The sequence below is a fragment of the Primulina tabacum genome, chromosome 3 (genome assembly GCF_025594145.1).
Source record: "Primulina tabacum isolate GXHZ01 chromosome 3, ASM2559414v2, whole genome shotgun sequence".
NCBI lineage: Eukaryota > Viridiplantae > Streptophyta > Magnoliopsida > Lamiales > Gesneriaceae > Primulina > Primulina tabacum.
The window spans coordinates 46,307,548-46,325,821 of NC_134552.1; the positions used below are offsets into that span (position 1 = coordinate 46,307,548).

At 35.7% G+C, this 18,274-nt stretch overlaps 1 protein-coding gene across 1 annotated transcript; it reads right to left on the bottom strand.

Moving 5' to 3' along the window:
* Positions 1 to 220: 220 nt before the first annotated feature.
* LOC142539152 (ankyrin repeat-containing protein At5g02620-like) lies at positions 221 to 3,137 on the bottom strand. The gene is made up of 3 exons (XM_075644427.1): positions 2,375 to 3,137; positions 1,700 to 2,109; positions 221 to 1,254 (listed from the first exon to the last, which is right to left on the bottom strand). The coding sequence occupies exons 1-3, from the start codon at positions 2,715 to 2,717 to the stop codon at positions 382 to 384; spliced, it is 1,626 nt and encodes a 541-aa protein (XP_075500542.1). The 5' UTR covers positions 2,718 to 3,137; the 3' UTR covers positions 221 to 381.
* Between the last annotated feature and the right edge of the window lie 15,137 nt (positions 3,138 to 18,274).

Genomic DNA, 18,274 nt, shown 5'->3' on the forward strand with positions numbered 1-18,274 from the left:
TACAGGATGATATCGGTTGACAGTTTAACCAATTATAAGCTTTGGCTGAGAACTCCCCGAGTTTGATTAGATAATATTCAATTTCCAATAATCAATTTCAAACCAGATTCGATTGTTTTGGGGTTAAAAACTCCAATTAATTGTAAGGCCAAGCATAGCTACTCAAAGAGTTGGAATATTTTCACTCCACCCCTCCTTGAGTAAATAAATGGATAATAATGACATTCATATACCATACCGCCAGCAATTGTTCTTCATTTCAAGCATTTTCAAGGCGGTCCTTTTAAGACCGATCGGTTGCCATTCCAACCAATCTTATGCACAAATAGACTTGCATACACACACACATAAGAAAACACATTTTGGGTTATAGACAACTTTTTAAATTGCATACATTTTCTTGTACTCACTGTTCACATCTGAATCTGATAATACAGCAATAGACCAAGATTTTGTCCTACTAGCCTGAGAATTTTTCCTTATGTTTCTTATATTCTTCGACTCGATACGGTGCATAACGACCCAATAACACATTAAACCTAATGTTGTGACCAAGATTGTTGTTCCTATTATTGTCACCCCAATGGCCAGCCATCGCTCCTGCCCTACCACCACAAAACACAGAGCTAAATATGCCACTGAGATCATCACACATGCCAACCACATCAACTTGTTAATAATAGCCATCATTTGCTTCTTTGCTTTGCTCTCAATCACCACAACAGAAGTTTGCACCACCACAACAGCCAAGGATATGAATAGTGCAACTGAGTCGAACACGAAAAATATTAAAAACGGGACTTCTTGTGCTATATTTGCTTCTCCCAAAGATAGCCCAGGTGGGATATTAGCTGGATCATCAGCATACTGGCCAGGAACCGTAAAAATAGCAGCAAATGCGACGGTGGCTATTAGCACTGCCACGACAGTGGTTGAGTTGATGGCATTGTTTAGGCCCTCAGTATGCATTTTGTTGAGACGTTTAGCGATGCCTTGGACTCGTTTTCTTGTCTGGCGTGTGTGTTCTAGCTGGTAATGGACTTCGTGTTTTATGTCGCTCACGGTTTGTTTCAACTCTCGTGCTGGATTCGACGACTGAGGTTTTAGTGCTTTGGCGCTTACAACACCATGTTCTTCTAAAATGGATGTGATGTCAGAGTGTCCGAATTTTTCAGCAGTATCAATGGCCGTTTCGTTGGATCTGTTAACTAGTCTTGTATTGGTTTCCTTCACGGATAGAAGCAGCTTCACAATCTGCAGAGTTAGACCAAGAGGAAGCTGCGTTTTGTTAGTTTCTTGAAAAGTATAATACCAGTTGTCAGCATCACTCGAGTCAACTCGTAAGCTTTATGATGTCTGAATGATTAAGGCTCTGACTTGAAGTCTTGACATTTTTTAGTTCAAACTCATTTATTATCTTTAGATTTTTTTTGTGAGTTTGTTAATGAAATGGGGATAGGAAATGATCACAGTCCTAATGTAAATTTGAAAAACAAAACAGAATATCATATTCAAGTTAAATAGAAACTACCATAGTCGCTTGTTAAGTCAAATAAATTTGTTGCTGTGATGGCAATTCATTTTCTAGGTGCAGAGTTCACTATTTCACAAAAAGTTATAGCAGATTCACGACTCATTCCAAGTAGGCGCCTCTCAATAGAAATAGATAGGTAAAAGCAAGAAATGAAAGTCAAATGACCTGAGCCCTGCCCTTTCTGGTAGCAATATGCAAGGCAGTGTTCCCCTTAGTATCGACCATATTAACAACCAAGGGATCCACTTTGATAAATTCTTCAACCACTTGAAGATTTTGGCCTTTTACAGCCATGTGCAGTGCAGTTTGCCCCTTTTTATCAGTTCTTGTCATAATCCCAGGATCACGGTTCAAAATGGCTCTCAAAACCTCTAAATGTCCGTTTCTTGCAGCAGAATGTAACGCAGTTTTCCCATTACTTCGAGCTATATTTGCCAGGCTATGCTCCGTCTCCAACAGATAGTTCACAATGTCCAAGTGCCCTTGTGTCGCAGCCGTGTGGAGAGCCGTCGTGTTCGCTAAATCAACTGTCATGGCAAGCTCTGGATGAGCCTCCATTAACACCTTCACCACTTCTGATAAACATGAAATAAATTGTTTTTTACCAACATAAAGAAATAGGGGCTCTTTTCAACGCAAACAACTTACACATGAGTTAATATGAGCACATCATACAAGTTTGAATTAAAACCCAAGAAAGAAGATATCGATCATACTTTTTCGCGTTTCTCTCATACCATCTTTTTTTGCAGAATATTAATATTTCTAAGATGAAATAAGGACGACGACATCGAAAAAAGGCATTAAATAAAAAAATATATTTTAACATGAAAATATTACCCAAATCACCCTGTTTGGCAGCAATATGAAGAGCATCAAAACCATTCCTTGCTTTGCTCTCAGCAGCCATTAAATCATAATACTTGATCATCTCCCTCACTAACTCGGCATATCCACATTCTGCAGCTATATACAATGCCGTCTCCCCCGAGGAATTTTGTTTCGACAACAATTCCATCAATTCTTCGCCTTGACCGCAGCTGTTGATGATCTCTTGTACCGCGATTATGTTATCTGATCTTGCTGCAGAATGCAACGCGGTGTCATCGCGTTTTCCTGTCAATTGTTTGGTCATCTTTTTACGGGGCGTGGATGACAGTTTCTCTCCAGTTTCAATCTCCATTCTATTGAATGAAACTATTTAGAAATCAAACCTTTTGCCAAATGCATGTGTAAAAAAGAATTTTTTTTTCCCCACGATGCTCTAAACTATATAGCCAAATTTATGACAATAATCACATTCTATTTCCGACTTGAATTCAATCTCTGAAGCTTCCGTTCTTGTCTATGAATGCCATTGATAACTTTCTCCAAGCCACAAAAAAAAGGAACGTAATCAAAATTCTGCACCCTTCTCAATTCAAAATACCAACAAAAGATGTCACGTTTTACATATATATAAAACGAATCAAAGAACAAAGATTCGTGAAACTCCCTCTTTAAAATTCTACGCAATATTGTTTGTTGCCATAGCAAGATCAAACGCAGTCGTAAATCAAAGGCCAAGATGTTTTCCTTAATAGTGAAGAAACACGCACCTTTTGTCCCCTCCCCATAATAATTTTTAATTTTAAAAATGAAAAAAGCCATGCATTTCAAATTTAATTTCAAGAATATACGATAGCTCTTACATTTGTTTTATAATACATGAAGGAATAAATGAATTTTACGATGTTTTCTCCACATGGAACCGAAGAAAGATCAGAGGAGAAAGAAGGAACAAATGCTAGAATTTAAATATAATGCGATTGAGGTTTCAAGTTTGAAAATATTTTTTATTTTGTATGTGTTGCATGTGCTGAAATTATTTTAAAGATATATATCGATCGTCAGTGATGCAGATCAATTCGGTCTATGCTTGTAATGAAAAGTAATAATTTTGACAAAAAAAAATTCATACTTTTCATGGATCGATCAGTTCTGTGTCACAAAATTGACTCGTGAATCAATTTTCATTTTAGCTCTTGTGATATTATTAATATAGATACATGAAACGAAAATAAAATCATGTTCATATAATGGAGCCATCAAAGGCACATGCATGCAACTAAAAAAACCTTTACGATATAAAAACTTATTATAAATACTACGTTTAAAAAGATAAAGGATGACCCTTTTGTAAAGAAGTGATGCTGTGATGGCTACCGGACAGAAAATTTGAGAATCTAAATATTTTATTTTTATATTATTTTATATAAATTTGTTAGTTTACGGCATATAACATGCAATTTACGGGGTCTTCGTTTTTTCTAAATTATAAGGCAATTTGATTACTTTTATAATCACAGTAGAAAATAGCACCAACATTTTTGTTAACGCGAATCTCAAATGATGATGATAATAAGGGCCAAAAGCACGTAATATCATCATTCTACACCGTCAAGTATTTTAACTTACATTGAATATTAGCTTATAAACTCAAAAAATTTACACCATCCAATAGACAAACATTTTGATATGGTACTCATCTTGGTTTAACCTAATATTGGTGTTTTCGTTGAGAGTTTGCGTAACAGCAAGGGTGACATGTAAGAGCTAACATTAGATCAGTGTCGATAATAAAACTTATGTCGCACAATATATCGAATGGTATAATACATAAATATTTAGGCAAAGAAAACCAGCGAAAAATATAGTGAAGAAAAACAGTAGAAAAAGGCTTAAAATAAAGCAAAACGAGGCATGTATGTAATACAGTGTCCTTAAAACAGATTCGTCTCATCCGATATGTGCTTCGAGAATGTACTTGGACGTCTGTTTCCCAGGATACAACGGAACAACTAGCAGTAACCTAGCACGAGGCACCACTACAGCGAACTGAAAACGTACCTTTAGTTTATCACCGAGATTTAACGGAGGCCAAATGGAAAGATAACAATATGAAATGCAAGAAAGTGCTTGAAAGATATTAGATTTTCATATATTTGAAATGAGAAAATGAACTCACTATTTATAAGCCACAAAATGCACACCAAGAGTCATGCAAGATTAATTAACTCAATTAATCTTCCCATTAACTCAAAAATATGAAGAGCCAAAACTCTTCAACTAACCCAAGAATGTGGAGAGCCAAAAGACACTCTCACATTCATGAGACATAATTTTTATTCAAACTCTAAATTTGATTAAATTTCCAACAATCCCCCACATGAATGCAAATTGATGTAAATCTTGGTGACAAAGTTCTACAGTTGAATCTTGCATAGAATAGGTAGGTGTTACCCTTTAAACCTTCCCTTATGAAATATATTTACTTAAGTTTGGATGGATTCGGGTCGTCGTTTTAAGGTCTAAGGATAAATAGAGAAAGTTAGTGTTTTAGGGGCAAAACAGTCTTTTTACACCTGGAAAATATAAAACGTTCTGACAGTGCCTTGAATATTGTAATGAATGTTAAAATGTTTATTTTAAATGAAATTTTATGATGAAAAAGGATACTGCTAAAAGATGTGTTGCATGCTTAGTTTTAATAGAAAAATGATATATATATATATATATATATATATATATATACACGCATGAATTTTTATAAGTAATGAAAATAATGAAAAATTGAAGGAAGTGACTTGATTGCGACATAGAATGATATGAATGGGGATATGGTGAGAGAAAAGACTCCAGAGGAAGCCCGTTTACGGGAAACAACCCCAGAGATAGTCCAACGTTCGTATTTCCGTCGAAAGGATATGATCATATGTAAGCACAAGGCTCAATTGACGGGTGACAGTGTTGATGATGTCCCCGCCGCCTGGTACCATGGTTATACGTAGATCGAGCCATCGACCTACAGCTGAAACGAAGTCACAATTAACGATCTGAATTCAATAAAAAGAAAAATATATACGTATATGATGAATGGAAAAATGTTTATGATGAAAGGAAAAAAGTTTAAAGCTTATGCATATTCATGGAAAGATATTTTCAGTAAAAGTATTTTTATTTATGCATGTAATTGTATATGTACTACTTGTTATCGTGATTAAGGCTTGCTGAGTCATTAGGCTCACTAGGTGTGATCGATGTAAGTGAGCATGATTTTGATGGAGGACTTGAGGGTTGAATTAACTGGACTGATGGTGCACATAACCTGTCACGCCTCGAGACCGGGGTTAGTCGACACCGGCGTTATTTAACAATCACATAATTGCTAAACAACAAGCCTCGTAGTACAGTATAAACCAAAACTATATTATATCATAAATGCCATAAAAATGGAATCGTCTTTACCATAGTAACTCTGAAAAAGATAAAAATATGCGGAAGCGTTTATAACTTGTATTAAAAACTCAGAATAACATATTCTTAATTAAAATTCTTCATGCGTCCACTATCAGCCCCAAATTGGTGTCTGATTCTTCTTTCTCTATATTTGGGGATGGTAGAGTAAGGGGTGAGTGATATGGTCGTCACTTAGCAAGTGGGGGCCGTTCGAGCACAACATAACAAGATGCATAAAAAATTTGAAACACATATCATGCATAACATGACTCATGCCATCTGCATACCATTGACTAGGCACTGAGATTCCTCTACTTTCTATTGTTTACTGATATATGAAATGTCTGCCCTTTTTTTATTGTTTAAAACTACTAGAAATTTTTTTTTACCACCCTAGCATCGGCCGAACCACCAAAAATTACATAAAATATTTGGACATCATTTTAAAATAAAACAACCAAATTTATAATTGAGAAATACAACTCATACTATAATATCTCAAAAACCTCTTAAAACATGAATAAAAAGTCGTAAAATATTTTTAACATTACTTGAAATCACAAATGTGAAAAAGTAGAAGCGCTGGTCCTCGGGTTATGTGCACCTTCAGTCCAGTCAAAATCACCCATCAAGTCCTCCCTCAAACTCACCTGCATTCATCACACCTAGTGAGTCTAAAGACTCAACACACCATAATCTTTATAACAAATAATACGTATAAAATCACATGCAACCGTGAAAATACTTGTACTTAAAATATCGTTTTCATGAAGATGCATAAACTTCAAACATGAACATTTTCGTAGACCTTTTTATGATGCATTAACTTTAAATAGAAACATTTTCATAATGATGCATCAACTTTAAATAGAAACATTTTCATGGCATGCATAATATAAACCTTAACCTTTTTCTTTTCCTCAAAACATAACATAAAACCTTTTATCATGATCATAACATTTTCCTTTTCTTTTTCCTTTATTGAATTCAGATCGTTAATTGTTACTTTTCTCAAACCTCAAAAGTCGATGGATCCATCTACATGAAACCGCAGTACTGGACGGCGGGGGACACCAGCAACACTCTCACCGGTCAACTGGGTCTTGGCCTATCCTCTTTCGAATAGAATACGATCATCGGGACACCCTCTGGGGCCTTTTCCCATAAATGGGCTCCCTCTGGGGCCTTTTCTCCTCACGACATTACCATTCTTACTGTTACCTCATATTCGTAATAATGGAAATACGATGGTCGGGCTCCCACTGGGACCGTCGCCCTCACGATATCTCCATCATTATCGAATTAGTCACAATTACTTCACTTCCTTCAACGTTTTACATTCACATCACTTTATAAAATCATGCATTACATAACATTTTGTTTTTAAAACCAAGCATGCAACATGTCTTTTAAATGTCTTCCTTAAATCTTAAAAATTCCATAGACATTTAAAAATCATAATTTAATCATGAACATTTCATAAACATTTGAACATAATCATAATATCATAAAAACAGCATTTAGAGCACTGCCATGGCGTTTTACTAATTTTTAGGTGTAAAAAGACTGCTTTACCCCTGAACGTAAAATTCCTCGATTATGACTTTTTCTGGAATTCATTGACTCTAACATGTCCCAAATAATTATTTAAGCCTAAATTAATTTTTCCATAATTTTATTTAGCATAAACATTAAACCTTTTCATTTATCTTTAATTAATTGTTTTGACGGTGTTTTAATCCCGAAAAATCCCAAACTTTAATATAAAATTCCAAAATTAAAAAATTAGCCTTTTAATAATTATTTGAGCTTAAATATAATTTTTCATAATTTTATAAAGCTTAAAACAAGGCTTATCAATTAATTCTTTAATTAACGTTTCGTGCGGCGATAAAATTCCAGATAAATCCAAAACTCGATATTTTGATCCCAAATTTTAAACATAACATTTTTATTATTTATTCTACCCTTCCAAGTAATGAGCCACACCCGTGGACCCATGGATTCAATTTTTATCTTTTAAAATTCGAAATTGACACATTAATAAACCACCCGAGCCATCTCCCGATTTACTCGAGCCACCCCCAAGCCACCTCGAGCCGAAACCCTAGCCAACCCACCTAGGGACCATACTGAGCAAGCCTAGCCCATAGAACCAGCCCCTAAGTCGCACAATCCCTGCTGGAACTTGACTCAAAATACTGCATGTTTTGTGTGTGAGTCTCCTGGGATATTTAGGACTCCTAGCCCAACTAGGACACTTCCAGCCCCTAACCACTTGACCCCTCATGACCCTAACCTCCCCTAGACCACGCCCAGCCCAACTCCAGACCAAACCATCCCCTAGAACTCAAGCTGAGAACCACTGGACTACATGACAGCAACTTCACGCCTAACTTGCTGCCAAGAGCTTCTCCCTCACGTTTTCCACCTCCAGCTGAGCCAGCGGCAAACCCTCTTGAGCCAACCTCAACCCAGACCTCCTATGGACCCTATTGAACCCTTAGAACCTATGGACTCGATCCCAGCCCCTGAAACCGAAGACACAACATAAGCTGCAGCAACATAGCCGAGAAGACCCACTTGATAAAGACCCTTGTTTCCTTGCTTAGCCACCTAACCCACGAGCCAGCTCTTGAACCAGCCCCTCATGCACCCTCTCAGGACCCTAAGGACCTAACCTAGCCCAGCCCCAAAGCCCCTGGCCGAGCCACAGCCCCTGCACAAGTTGTTGCACACAAACGCTGCTACCTTGATCACCTCTCGGGTGGAGTCCTAGCTTGCTAGGACTCCTCCCCAGCCCCTGGTCTCGAGTCATAGCATGGCTAGAACTCTTCCCCTGACCCCTCAAGTGACTCTAGCCCAGCCTGGTCCAGCCTTAGCCAAGACAAGCCACAAACCGAACTCATTTAGACCAAACAAGCACATCGGCCCTACTAATTAATTAAACCCACGTTTCCAGCTTGTATGTTCCTTTGTTTGCTGCGATTTTGTGTGTGTTCAAGGCTTTTAAACTTGTGTAAAACAATCCCCTAACAATTCCTAATCATGGCAGCCCCTTTTCCATCCTACAAACATGATTTTGAAACAATTACCAAGCTTTAAAAATCCATGACCATGTAAAAACGAAAATAAATAAAAAGTCACTTGTTTTTCATGCAAAATTCAACTAAATAAAATACCATGGTGTGAATGATGAGAAAAAGGAGAATATGACGTGCCTTTGCGTAACTAACGCACGAAAAACCGTTGACGATATCGAAGAACGGGGCAAGACCTTTGGCTTGAACTTTTCCTTGAGCTTTACTCAATTTTTTTCTTCTCAAATTATGGTATGTGTGTGCCGTGTGAATTGAAGGAGTTTTGTTGTGTGCAACCTTGAGAGTGGCGTGTGATAAGTGAGGGTTTGGGGTGGGTTTAGCTTAATTTATGGTGAATTAAAAACACTAATCAAGCTTAGGCCCATTAGTCAACTTAATTAAGCCCATTTATCCTATTAGTGTTTAATTAAAATACTTAAAATAATTTTGCTTAAATAAGTTTGTGAATTTATTAGCCGGGTTGCCAAAACGTTTGTATTTTGCTAAAAATCTAACATCGATAAAATTTACATCCCGACGTATAAAATCACCCCAAAACCTCTTATTTTCAAAAATAATAAAAAACATCACTCATATTTTAAATAATTAAAAATAATAATTTAATAAAATCATTTTTCATTTTCAGCCCTTAGTCTTTGTTCCTCGATCACAACTCGAATAACCTTTTAAAAATAAATTTTAATGCAACCATGTAGAAAAGTATATTTAAACATGTCAATATGCACCACATAATTAATTAATGCAATTTAAACAATTAATTAAAATACAAGAGAATTTAAAAATTGCATGCATGTGGTTCGCGTGGACTTTTAAATTTTCGGGCCGTTACAATCCTCCCCCCTTAAATGGAATTTCGTCCTTGAAATTCGCTTATCCTTAATAACCCAAAGCTTAGATTCAGTTCTAGTATCCCAAAAATTCACGCTTTCGCTGCGCTACTCTGATAAAACTTAAAATCTAGAAGGTCGTTACGTCTCCTTGATCCCAATTAAATTTTCCTTCTAAATCCTTATTTGAGATTTGCAACTTAAGAAAACCCATAATAAATTAGTGCTATACTATTATAACCTCGAATTTCAATTTTTCTTACAATTCCCAATATTAAAAGATGGATGACCATATTTATCATTATTTTCCATATTTTATACCCAAAATATTCATCAACTTATCATATTTCAACCCTAAAAATCCCAAACGCTTCCGCTAACGCTTAGATTTTTCAAGCTTAGTACTGATTCATCCTTAAAAACACATGATCAACATTCCTTATAACACTATAACCAAGATATCCCAAGGTTCCAAATATTCTTAAAAGTCTAAATCATCAAAAACTCTTATCAATTAACTCATTCAATTCTCACTTATTGATAAACTAGTCCCTAAATTTCGTATTAATTGCAAAACAAATTCTTAATTTTCTCAAAAATTATCCTAATCGGTCCTTAATTTCAAAATCCTACGATTAACCCATAAGTTCTTAACATTCTTAATTCTCCTCTACGGGTTTCCCATAACATAAATTTCGATAATTTAAACTTATTTACCCAAAATCAATTATTATAACCAATTTTACCTTTCATCAAAACTTAAAATCTCAATTTATACATTTTTTTACTCCCAAGTCATTGCAAATTCTCGAATCATTATTTCTTATAAGTAATTCCCAAAAATTATTTCGACTAGTAACCATGAATCAAAAAATATTTTTTAGAAAATCTACGTGTCCAAAAAGCATTCATAATATTCACGATTAACTTATAGCCCAAATAGTAGAACGTCAATACTAAAACCCAAAATCAACATAGTCCAATTCCACCACGTAGCCAACATGTGATGAAATCAAATAATTTTTTATTTCATGTCGTATCACGTATTAAAATTCTAAAGCATATAAAACATATATTATCATAAAGCTATTAAACATGTGACGTCAACATATAATTCATATAATTATGCAGGTAACAACATATAGATCATATAAAGCATCTAAACTTACAAGTTGAGGCTTGACGACTGATCTTTATGGCGCTGATGGTGGCACAACCCTTTACATGACATTTGCTCTGATACCAACTGAAACGTCTGCCCTTTTTTTTTATTGCTTTAAAAGTACTAGAATTTTTTTTTTACCTCACTAGCATCGGCCGAACCACCAAAAATTACATAAAATATTTTGGACCTCATTTTAAAATAAAACAACCAACTTTATAATTGAGAAATACAGCCCATACTATAATATCTCAAAAACCTCTTAAAACATGAATAAAAAGTCGTAAAATATTTTTAACATAACTTGAAATCATAAATCATAAATGCGGAAAAGTAGAAGCGCTGGTCCTCGGGTTGTGTGCACCTTCAGTCCAATCAAAATCACCCATCAAGTCCTCCCTCAAACTCACCTGCATCCATCACACCTAGTGAGTCTAAAGACTCAACACACCATAATCTTTATAACAAATAATACGTATAAAATCACATGCAACCGTGAAAATACTTGTACTTAAAATATCGTTTTCATTAAAATGCATAAACTTCAAACATGAACATTTTCGTAAACCTTTTTATGATGTATTAACTTTAAATAGAAACATTTTCATAATGATGCATCAACTTTAAGCATAAACATTTTCATGGCATGCATAATATAAAACTTAACCTTTTCCTTTTCCTCAAAACATAACATAAAACCTTTTATCATGATCATAACATTTTCCTGTTCTTTTTCCTTTGTTTAATTCAGATCGTTAATTGTGACTTTCCTCAAACCTCAAAAGTCGATGAATCCATCTACATGAAACCGCAGTACTGGGCGGCGGGGTACACCAGCAACACTCTCATCGGTCAACTGGGTCCTGACCTATCCTCTTTTGAATAGAATACGATCGTCGGGGCACCCTCTGGGGCCTTTTCCCCTCACGACATTCTCATTCTTACCGTTACCTCATATTCGTAATAATGGAAATACGATCGTCGGGCTCCCACTGGGACCGTCGCCCTCACGATATCTCCATCATTATCGAATTAGTCACAATTACTTCACTTCCTTCAATGTTTTACATTCACATCACTTTACAAAATCATGCATAACATAACATTTTGTTTTTGAAACCAAGCATGCAACATGTCTTTTAAATGTCTTCCTTAAATCATAAAAATCCCATAAACATTTAAAAATCATAATTTAATCATGAACATTTCATAAACATTTGAACATAATCATAATATCATAAAAACAGCATTTAGAGCATTGTCATGACGTTTACTAATTTTTAGGTGTAAAAAGATCGTTTTACCCCTGGACGTAAAAATCCTCGATTATGACTTTTTCTTGAATTCATTGACTCTAACATTTCCCAAATATTTATTTAAGCCTAAATTAATTTTTCCATAATTTTATTTAGCTTAAACATTAAACCTTTTCATTTATCTTTAATTAATTGTTTAACGGTATTTTAATCCCGAAAAATCCCAAACTTTAATATAAAATTCCGAAATTAAAAACTTAGCCTTTTAATAATTATTTGAGCTTAAATATAATTTTTCATAATTTTATAAAGCTTAAAACTAGGCTTATCAATTAATTCTTTAATTAACGTTTCGTGCGGTGATAAAATTCCGGATAAATCCAAAACTCGATATTTTGATCCCAAATTTTAAACATAACATTTTTATTATTTATTCTACCCTTCCAAGTAATGAGCCACACCCGTGGACCCATGGATTCAATTTTTATCTTTTAAAATTCGAAATTGACACATTAATAAACCACCCGAGCCATCTCCCGATTTACTCGAGCCACCCCCAAGCCACCTCGAGCCAAACCCTAGCCAACCCACCTAGGGACCATACTGACCAAGCCTAGCCCATAGAACCAGCCCCTAAGTCGCACAATCCCTGCTGGAACTTGACTCAAAATACTGCATGTTTTGTGTGTGAGTCTCCTAGTATATTTAGGACTCCTAGCCCAACTAGGACACTTCCAGCCCCTAACCACTTGACCCCTCATGACCCTAACCTCCCCTAGACCAGGCCCAGCCCAACCCCAGACCAACCCAGCCCCTAGAACTCAAGCTGAGAACCACTGGACTACATGACAGCAACTTCACGCCTAACTTGCTGCCAAGAGCTTCTCCCTCACGTTTTCCATCTTCAGCTGAGCCAGCGGCAAACCCTCTTGAGCCAACCTCAACCCAGACCTCCTATGGACCCTATTGAACCCTTAGAACCTATGGACTCGATCCCAGCCCCTGAAACCGAAGACACAACATAAGCTGCAGCAACATAGCCGAGAAGACCCACTTGATAAAGACCCTTGTTTCCTTGCTTAGCCACCTAACCCACGAGCCAGCTCTTGAACCAGCCCCTCATGCACCCTCTCAGGACCCTAAGGACCTAACCTAGCCCAGCCCCAAAGCCCCTGGCCGAGCCACAGCCCCTGCACAAGTTGCTGCACACAAACGCTGCTACCTTGATCACCTCTCGGGTGGAGTCCTAGCTTGCTAGGACTCCTCCCTAGCCCCTGGTCTCGAGTCCTAGCATGGCTATAACTCTTCCCCTGACCCCTCACGTGACTCTAGCCCAGCCTGGTCCAGCCCCAGCCAAGCCACAAACTAAACTCATGAAGACCAAACAAGCACATCGACGCTACTAATTAATTAAACCCACGTTTCCAACTTGTATGTTCCTTTGTTTGCTGCGATTGTGTGTGTGTTCTAGGCCTTTAAACTTGTGTAAAACCATCCCCTAACAATTCCTAATCATGGCAGCCCCTTTTCCATCATACAAACATGATTTTGAAACAATTACCAAGCTTTAAAAATCCATGATCATGTAAAAACGAAAATAAATAAAAAGTCACTTGTTTTTAATGCAAAATTCAATTAAATAAAATACTATGGTGTGAATGATGAGAAAAAGGAGAATATGACGTGCCTTTGCGTAAGTAACGCACGAAAAACCGTTGATGATATCGAAGAACGGGGCAAGACCTTTGGTTTGAACTTTTCCTTGAGCTTTACTCGATTTTTTTCTTCTCGAATTATGGTATGTGTGTGCCGTGTGAGTTGAAGGAGTTTTGGTGTGTGCAACCTTGAGAGTGGCGTGTGATAAGTGAGGGTTTGGGGTGGGTTTAGCTTAATTTATAGTTAATTAAAAACACTAATCAAGCTTAGTCCCATTAGTCAACATAATTAAGTCCATTTATCCTATTAGTGTTTAATTAAAATACTTAAAATAATTTTGCTTAAATAAGTTTGTGAATTTATTAGCCGGGTTGCCAAAACGTTTGCATTTTTAATAAAAATCCAACACCGATAAAATTTACGTCCCGGCGTATAAAATCACCTCCAAGCCCCTTATTTTCAAAAATAATAAAAAGCATCACCCATATTTTAAATAATTAAAAATAATAATTTAATAAAATCATTTTTCATTTTCAGCCCTTAAACTCTGTTCCTCGATCACAACTCGAATAACCTTTTAAAAATAAATTTTAATGCAACCATGTAGAAAAGTATATTTAAACATGTCAATATGCACAACATAATTAATTAATGCAATTAAAACAATTAATTAAAATACAAGAGAATTTAATAATTGCATGCATGTGGTTCGCGTGGACTTTTAAATTTTCGGGGCGTTACAATCTTCCCACCTTAAATTGAATTTCGTCCTCGAAATTCGCTTATCCTTAATAACCCAAAGTTTAGATTTAGTTCTAGTATCCCAAAAATCCGCGCTTCCGCTGCACTACTCTGATAAAACTTAAAATCTAGAAGGTCCTTACGTCTCCTTGATAGTGGGGTAATTAACTATTTAAAGCCTAAAATTACCCCATAACTCACACACAACCCCACGCCCACACCCCATCAGATTTGTAAAACTCTTCCCCACTAGCAAATTACACGGCACACACACCATGAAATTAAGAGAGAAATTCGAAAGTTGCAAGGGTTCAAGCCATCGTCTTCGTGCCGCCGTTCTTCGCAATCGTCAACGTTTATTCGTGCGTAAAATACGCAAAGGCACGCCATATTCTCCCTTTACTCATCTTCACACCATATTATGTAATTGTTTATGAATTTTCTTGAAAACAAGTCATACAACCTTTTATTTTCGTAACCATGCATATATGTTCTCTAAATTCTTGCTTTTGGTTCCAAAAATATGTTTTATGTGTTAGAAGGGGCTGCCATGATTAGATAAGGGTTAATGGTTGTTTTTATATGGTTTATAAGAGTTTTAGAACAACAAAAACGCTGCACACGTTGGAGAACAGCATCTGGAACCGAAACTGGTGTTGGTGAACTTGTGGCTCGGCTTCAAGGTTTTGCTACTGGACTTGGGTTTGGTTTGGACCAGGGCCTTGCTAGGGTTGTTCATGGGTCAAGGGAAGAGTCCTAGCCACGCTAGGACTCGAGACCAGGGGCTGGGGAGGAGTCCTAGCTTACCCGAGAAGCATAGGAGTGCAGGCGGGTTGTGCAGCTTGCGCAGATGGTTAAGGAGCTCGGCCAGAGGGCTTGGATTGGGCTAGGTTAAGTCCTCAGGGTCCTAGAAGGGTGCTAGAGGGGATGGTTCAGGGCTTGGTTGGGTTGGCTATGTCCTAGCAACAGAAACGTAGAGCCCATGCCAAGGGGGTTACACGGCTGCTTCTTGCAGCTGCTGGTGTAACTTCGGTTTAGAGGCTTGGGTTTGGTCTGGGCATGGTCCAGGGAAGGTTAGGGTCATGAGGGGTCAAGTGGTTAAGGGCTGGTAGAGTCCTAGGCAACTAGGAAACCTAATACACCTAGGATACTAACACACGCACACAAGCATGCATTTTGGTCCAGGGTGCAGGGGCTGTAACTTGGTCCTAAGGGCTGGTCAATGGGTTGGGCCTGGTCAGTAGGGTCCCTAGGTGGGTTGGCTTGGGTTTGGCTCAAGGTGGCTCGGGCGTGGCTCGAGTAAGTTGGGAGATGGCTCGGTGTGTTCAATAAAGGGTCAAAAACAAAAATAATAAAGCTAAAATTGAATCCATGGGTCCACAGGTGTGGCTCATGATTTGGAAGGGTAGAATAAATAATAAAAATGCTATGTTTAAAATTTGGGATCAAAATAATGAGTTTTGGATTATCCGTGATTTTATCGCCGCACGAAACGTTAATTAAAGAATTAATTATAAAGCCTAGTTTTGAGCTTATAAATTTATGAAAAATTATATTTAAGCTCAAATAATTATTAAAAGTCTAATTTTGTAAATTGGGAATTTTATATTAAAGTTTGATTTAATTCGGGATTAAAACGCAGTAATACGTCTTATTTAAATATTAAATTAAAAGTTATCGATTTAAGCCAAATAAAAATATGAAAAAATTCTTGTAAGCTTAAATAATTATTTGGGACATACTAGAGTCAATGAAATTAAGAAAAAGTCAAAAATGTGAAATTTTACGTCTAGGGTTAAAACGCTCATTTTACACCTAAAAATTAGTAAACGTCATGGAGTGTCCTGAATGCTATTTTATATGCTAATATGATTATTTTCAATGATTATGGATGTTAATATGTCAATTTTAAATATTTATGAATTTTTAGGATGTTAATATGTTTATTTTTAATATGTTAAAATGTTATTCTAATGTTTATGATTTAATATGTCAAAATGTTATTTTAAATATTATGATTTAAAATGTTGATTCTAAATATTTATATATGTTTTTTATGATTTAATTTGTCAAAACGTTTATTTTAAATGTTTATGATTTAAATGTTTATTTTAAAATGTTTATTAACGTTTACGGCTTTTTATGATTTTTATATGTTAAAACATTTATTTTAAATGTTTTCGGTTTTTTAATCTGTTAAAATGTTTATTTAAAACTTTTTATGGATGTTTATAATTTTAATATATTAAATTATGATTTTTAAATGTTTATGGAATTTATGATTTAACGTGGACATTTAAAAGACATGCTACATGCTTGGTTTCAAATAAAAACGATATTATATGCATGTTTTTATTAAGTGATGAAAATACGAAATATTGAAGGACGTGAAGGGATTGTAACTAATATGATGACATGTTGGAAATATCGTGATGGTTATGGTCCTAGTGGGAGCCCGACGATCGTGTTTCTGTTGATACGAATACGAATACGTTAATATGTTAATACGTTGTCCAAGGCCCAGTTGACCGGTGAGAGTGTCGCTGGTGTCCCCGCCGCCCAGTACTGTGGTTTTCTTTAGATGGATCCATCGCCCAATACGATTAAGAATACGAGTCACAATCACGATCTGAATTCAGCAAACACGAATACGAATATGAATATGAATATGTTGATATGAATATGGATACGAATATGAATATGTTTATGTTTATAAGAAAATGTTTGTGTTTAAATTTGATGCATCATCATGAAAATGTTTTTATTTAAAGTTTTTGCATTGTTATGAAAATGTTATTTAAAGTTCATGCATCATGAAAAGGTTTACGAAAATGTTATGTTTAAAGTTTATGCATCTTCATGAAAACGATATTTTAAGTACAAGTATTTTCACTGTTGTGTGTGATCTGTATATGTAGCACTTGTTATCAAGATTATGGTATGTTGAGTCTTTAGACTCACTAGGTGTGATTGATGCAGGTGATTATGATAATAATATTTAATGGAGGTCTTGATGGTTGATCTGACTGGACGGAAGGTGCACATAACTCGAGGACCGACGCTAGTTTTCTGCACTAGTTATGAACTATGATTTTAAGTTATGTTAAAGATATTTTTATGACTTTTATTTATTTATGAGTGATTTTTGAGAGGTTATAGTATGTGTTATACTTTTCAAATGTTTTTTTTAGGTTTAGTAAAATGTTTGATAATTTTATGCTAAATTATTTCCTTTGGTTTTCAAATTAGTTGGTTGATTTATTTTAAAATGATGTCAAAAATATTTTATGGTTCGGCCTAATGTTAAGTGAAGTTTGAAAAAAAAAATTTATTACTTTTTAAGAAAACGAATAAGCAGACGTCTCAGCCGAACTCTTAGTAGGCAGACCTGGTGCGGTGACACGACCCGAGGATCGCATATTTTCCGCATTATAATTTATGAGATTGAGTGGAGATGAATATTTTTCTACGTTAATGATTTTTAATATTTTGATTGGTTCATGTTTACGTATGATTTTACGATGAGTTTGGTTGTTTTAAACTGCACTATTTTTACTGTCAAATAATTAAGATCATTTTTAAATGTTATATTTTTCTGCACATCACATGCATGCGAAACGTTTAAATGCTATTTCAAAAATGTGATCTTTTAAAAAAAATGTCCAGTAGAATTTTAAAATGAGCGAGACGTTACACCATTAGTTATGACAATAGCAGTG

Coding starts and splice junctions, on each gene's coding strand:
- LOC142539152 (XM_075644427.1), bottom strand. CDS start 2,717: ATGGAGATTGAAACTGGAGAGAAACTGTCATCCACGCCCCGTAAAAAG. Junction 2,110..2,374: donor TGCCAAACAGGGTGATTTGG/GTAATATTTTCA, acceptor CATGTTTATCAG/AAGTGGTGAAGGTGTTAATG. Junction 1,255..1,699: donor CCAGAAAGGGCAGGGCTCAG/GTCATTTGACTT, acceptor CTAACTCTGCAG/ATTGTGAAGCTGCTTCTATC.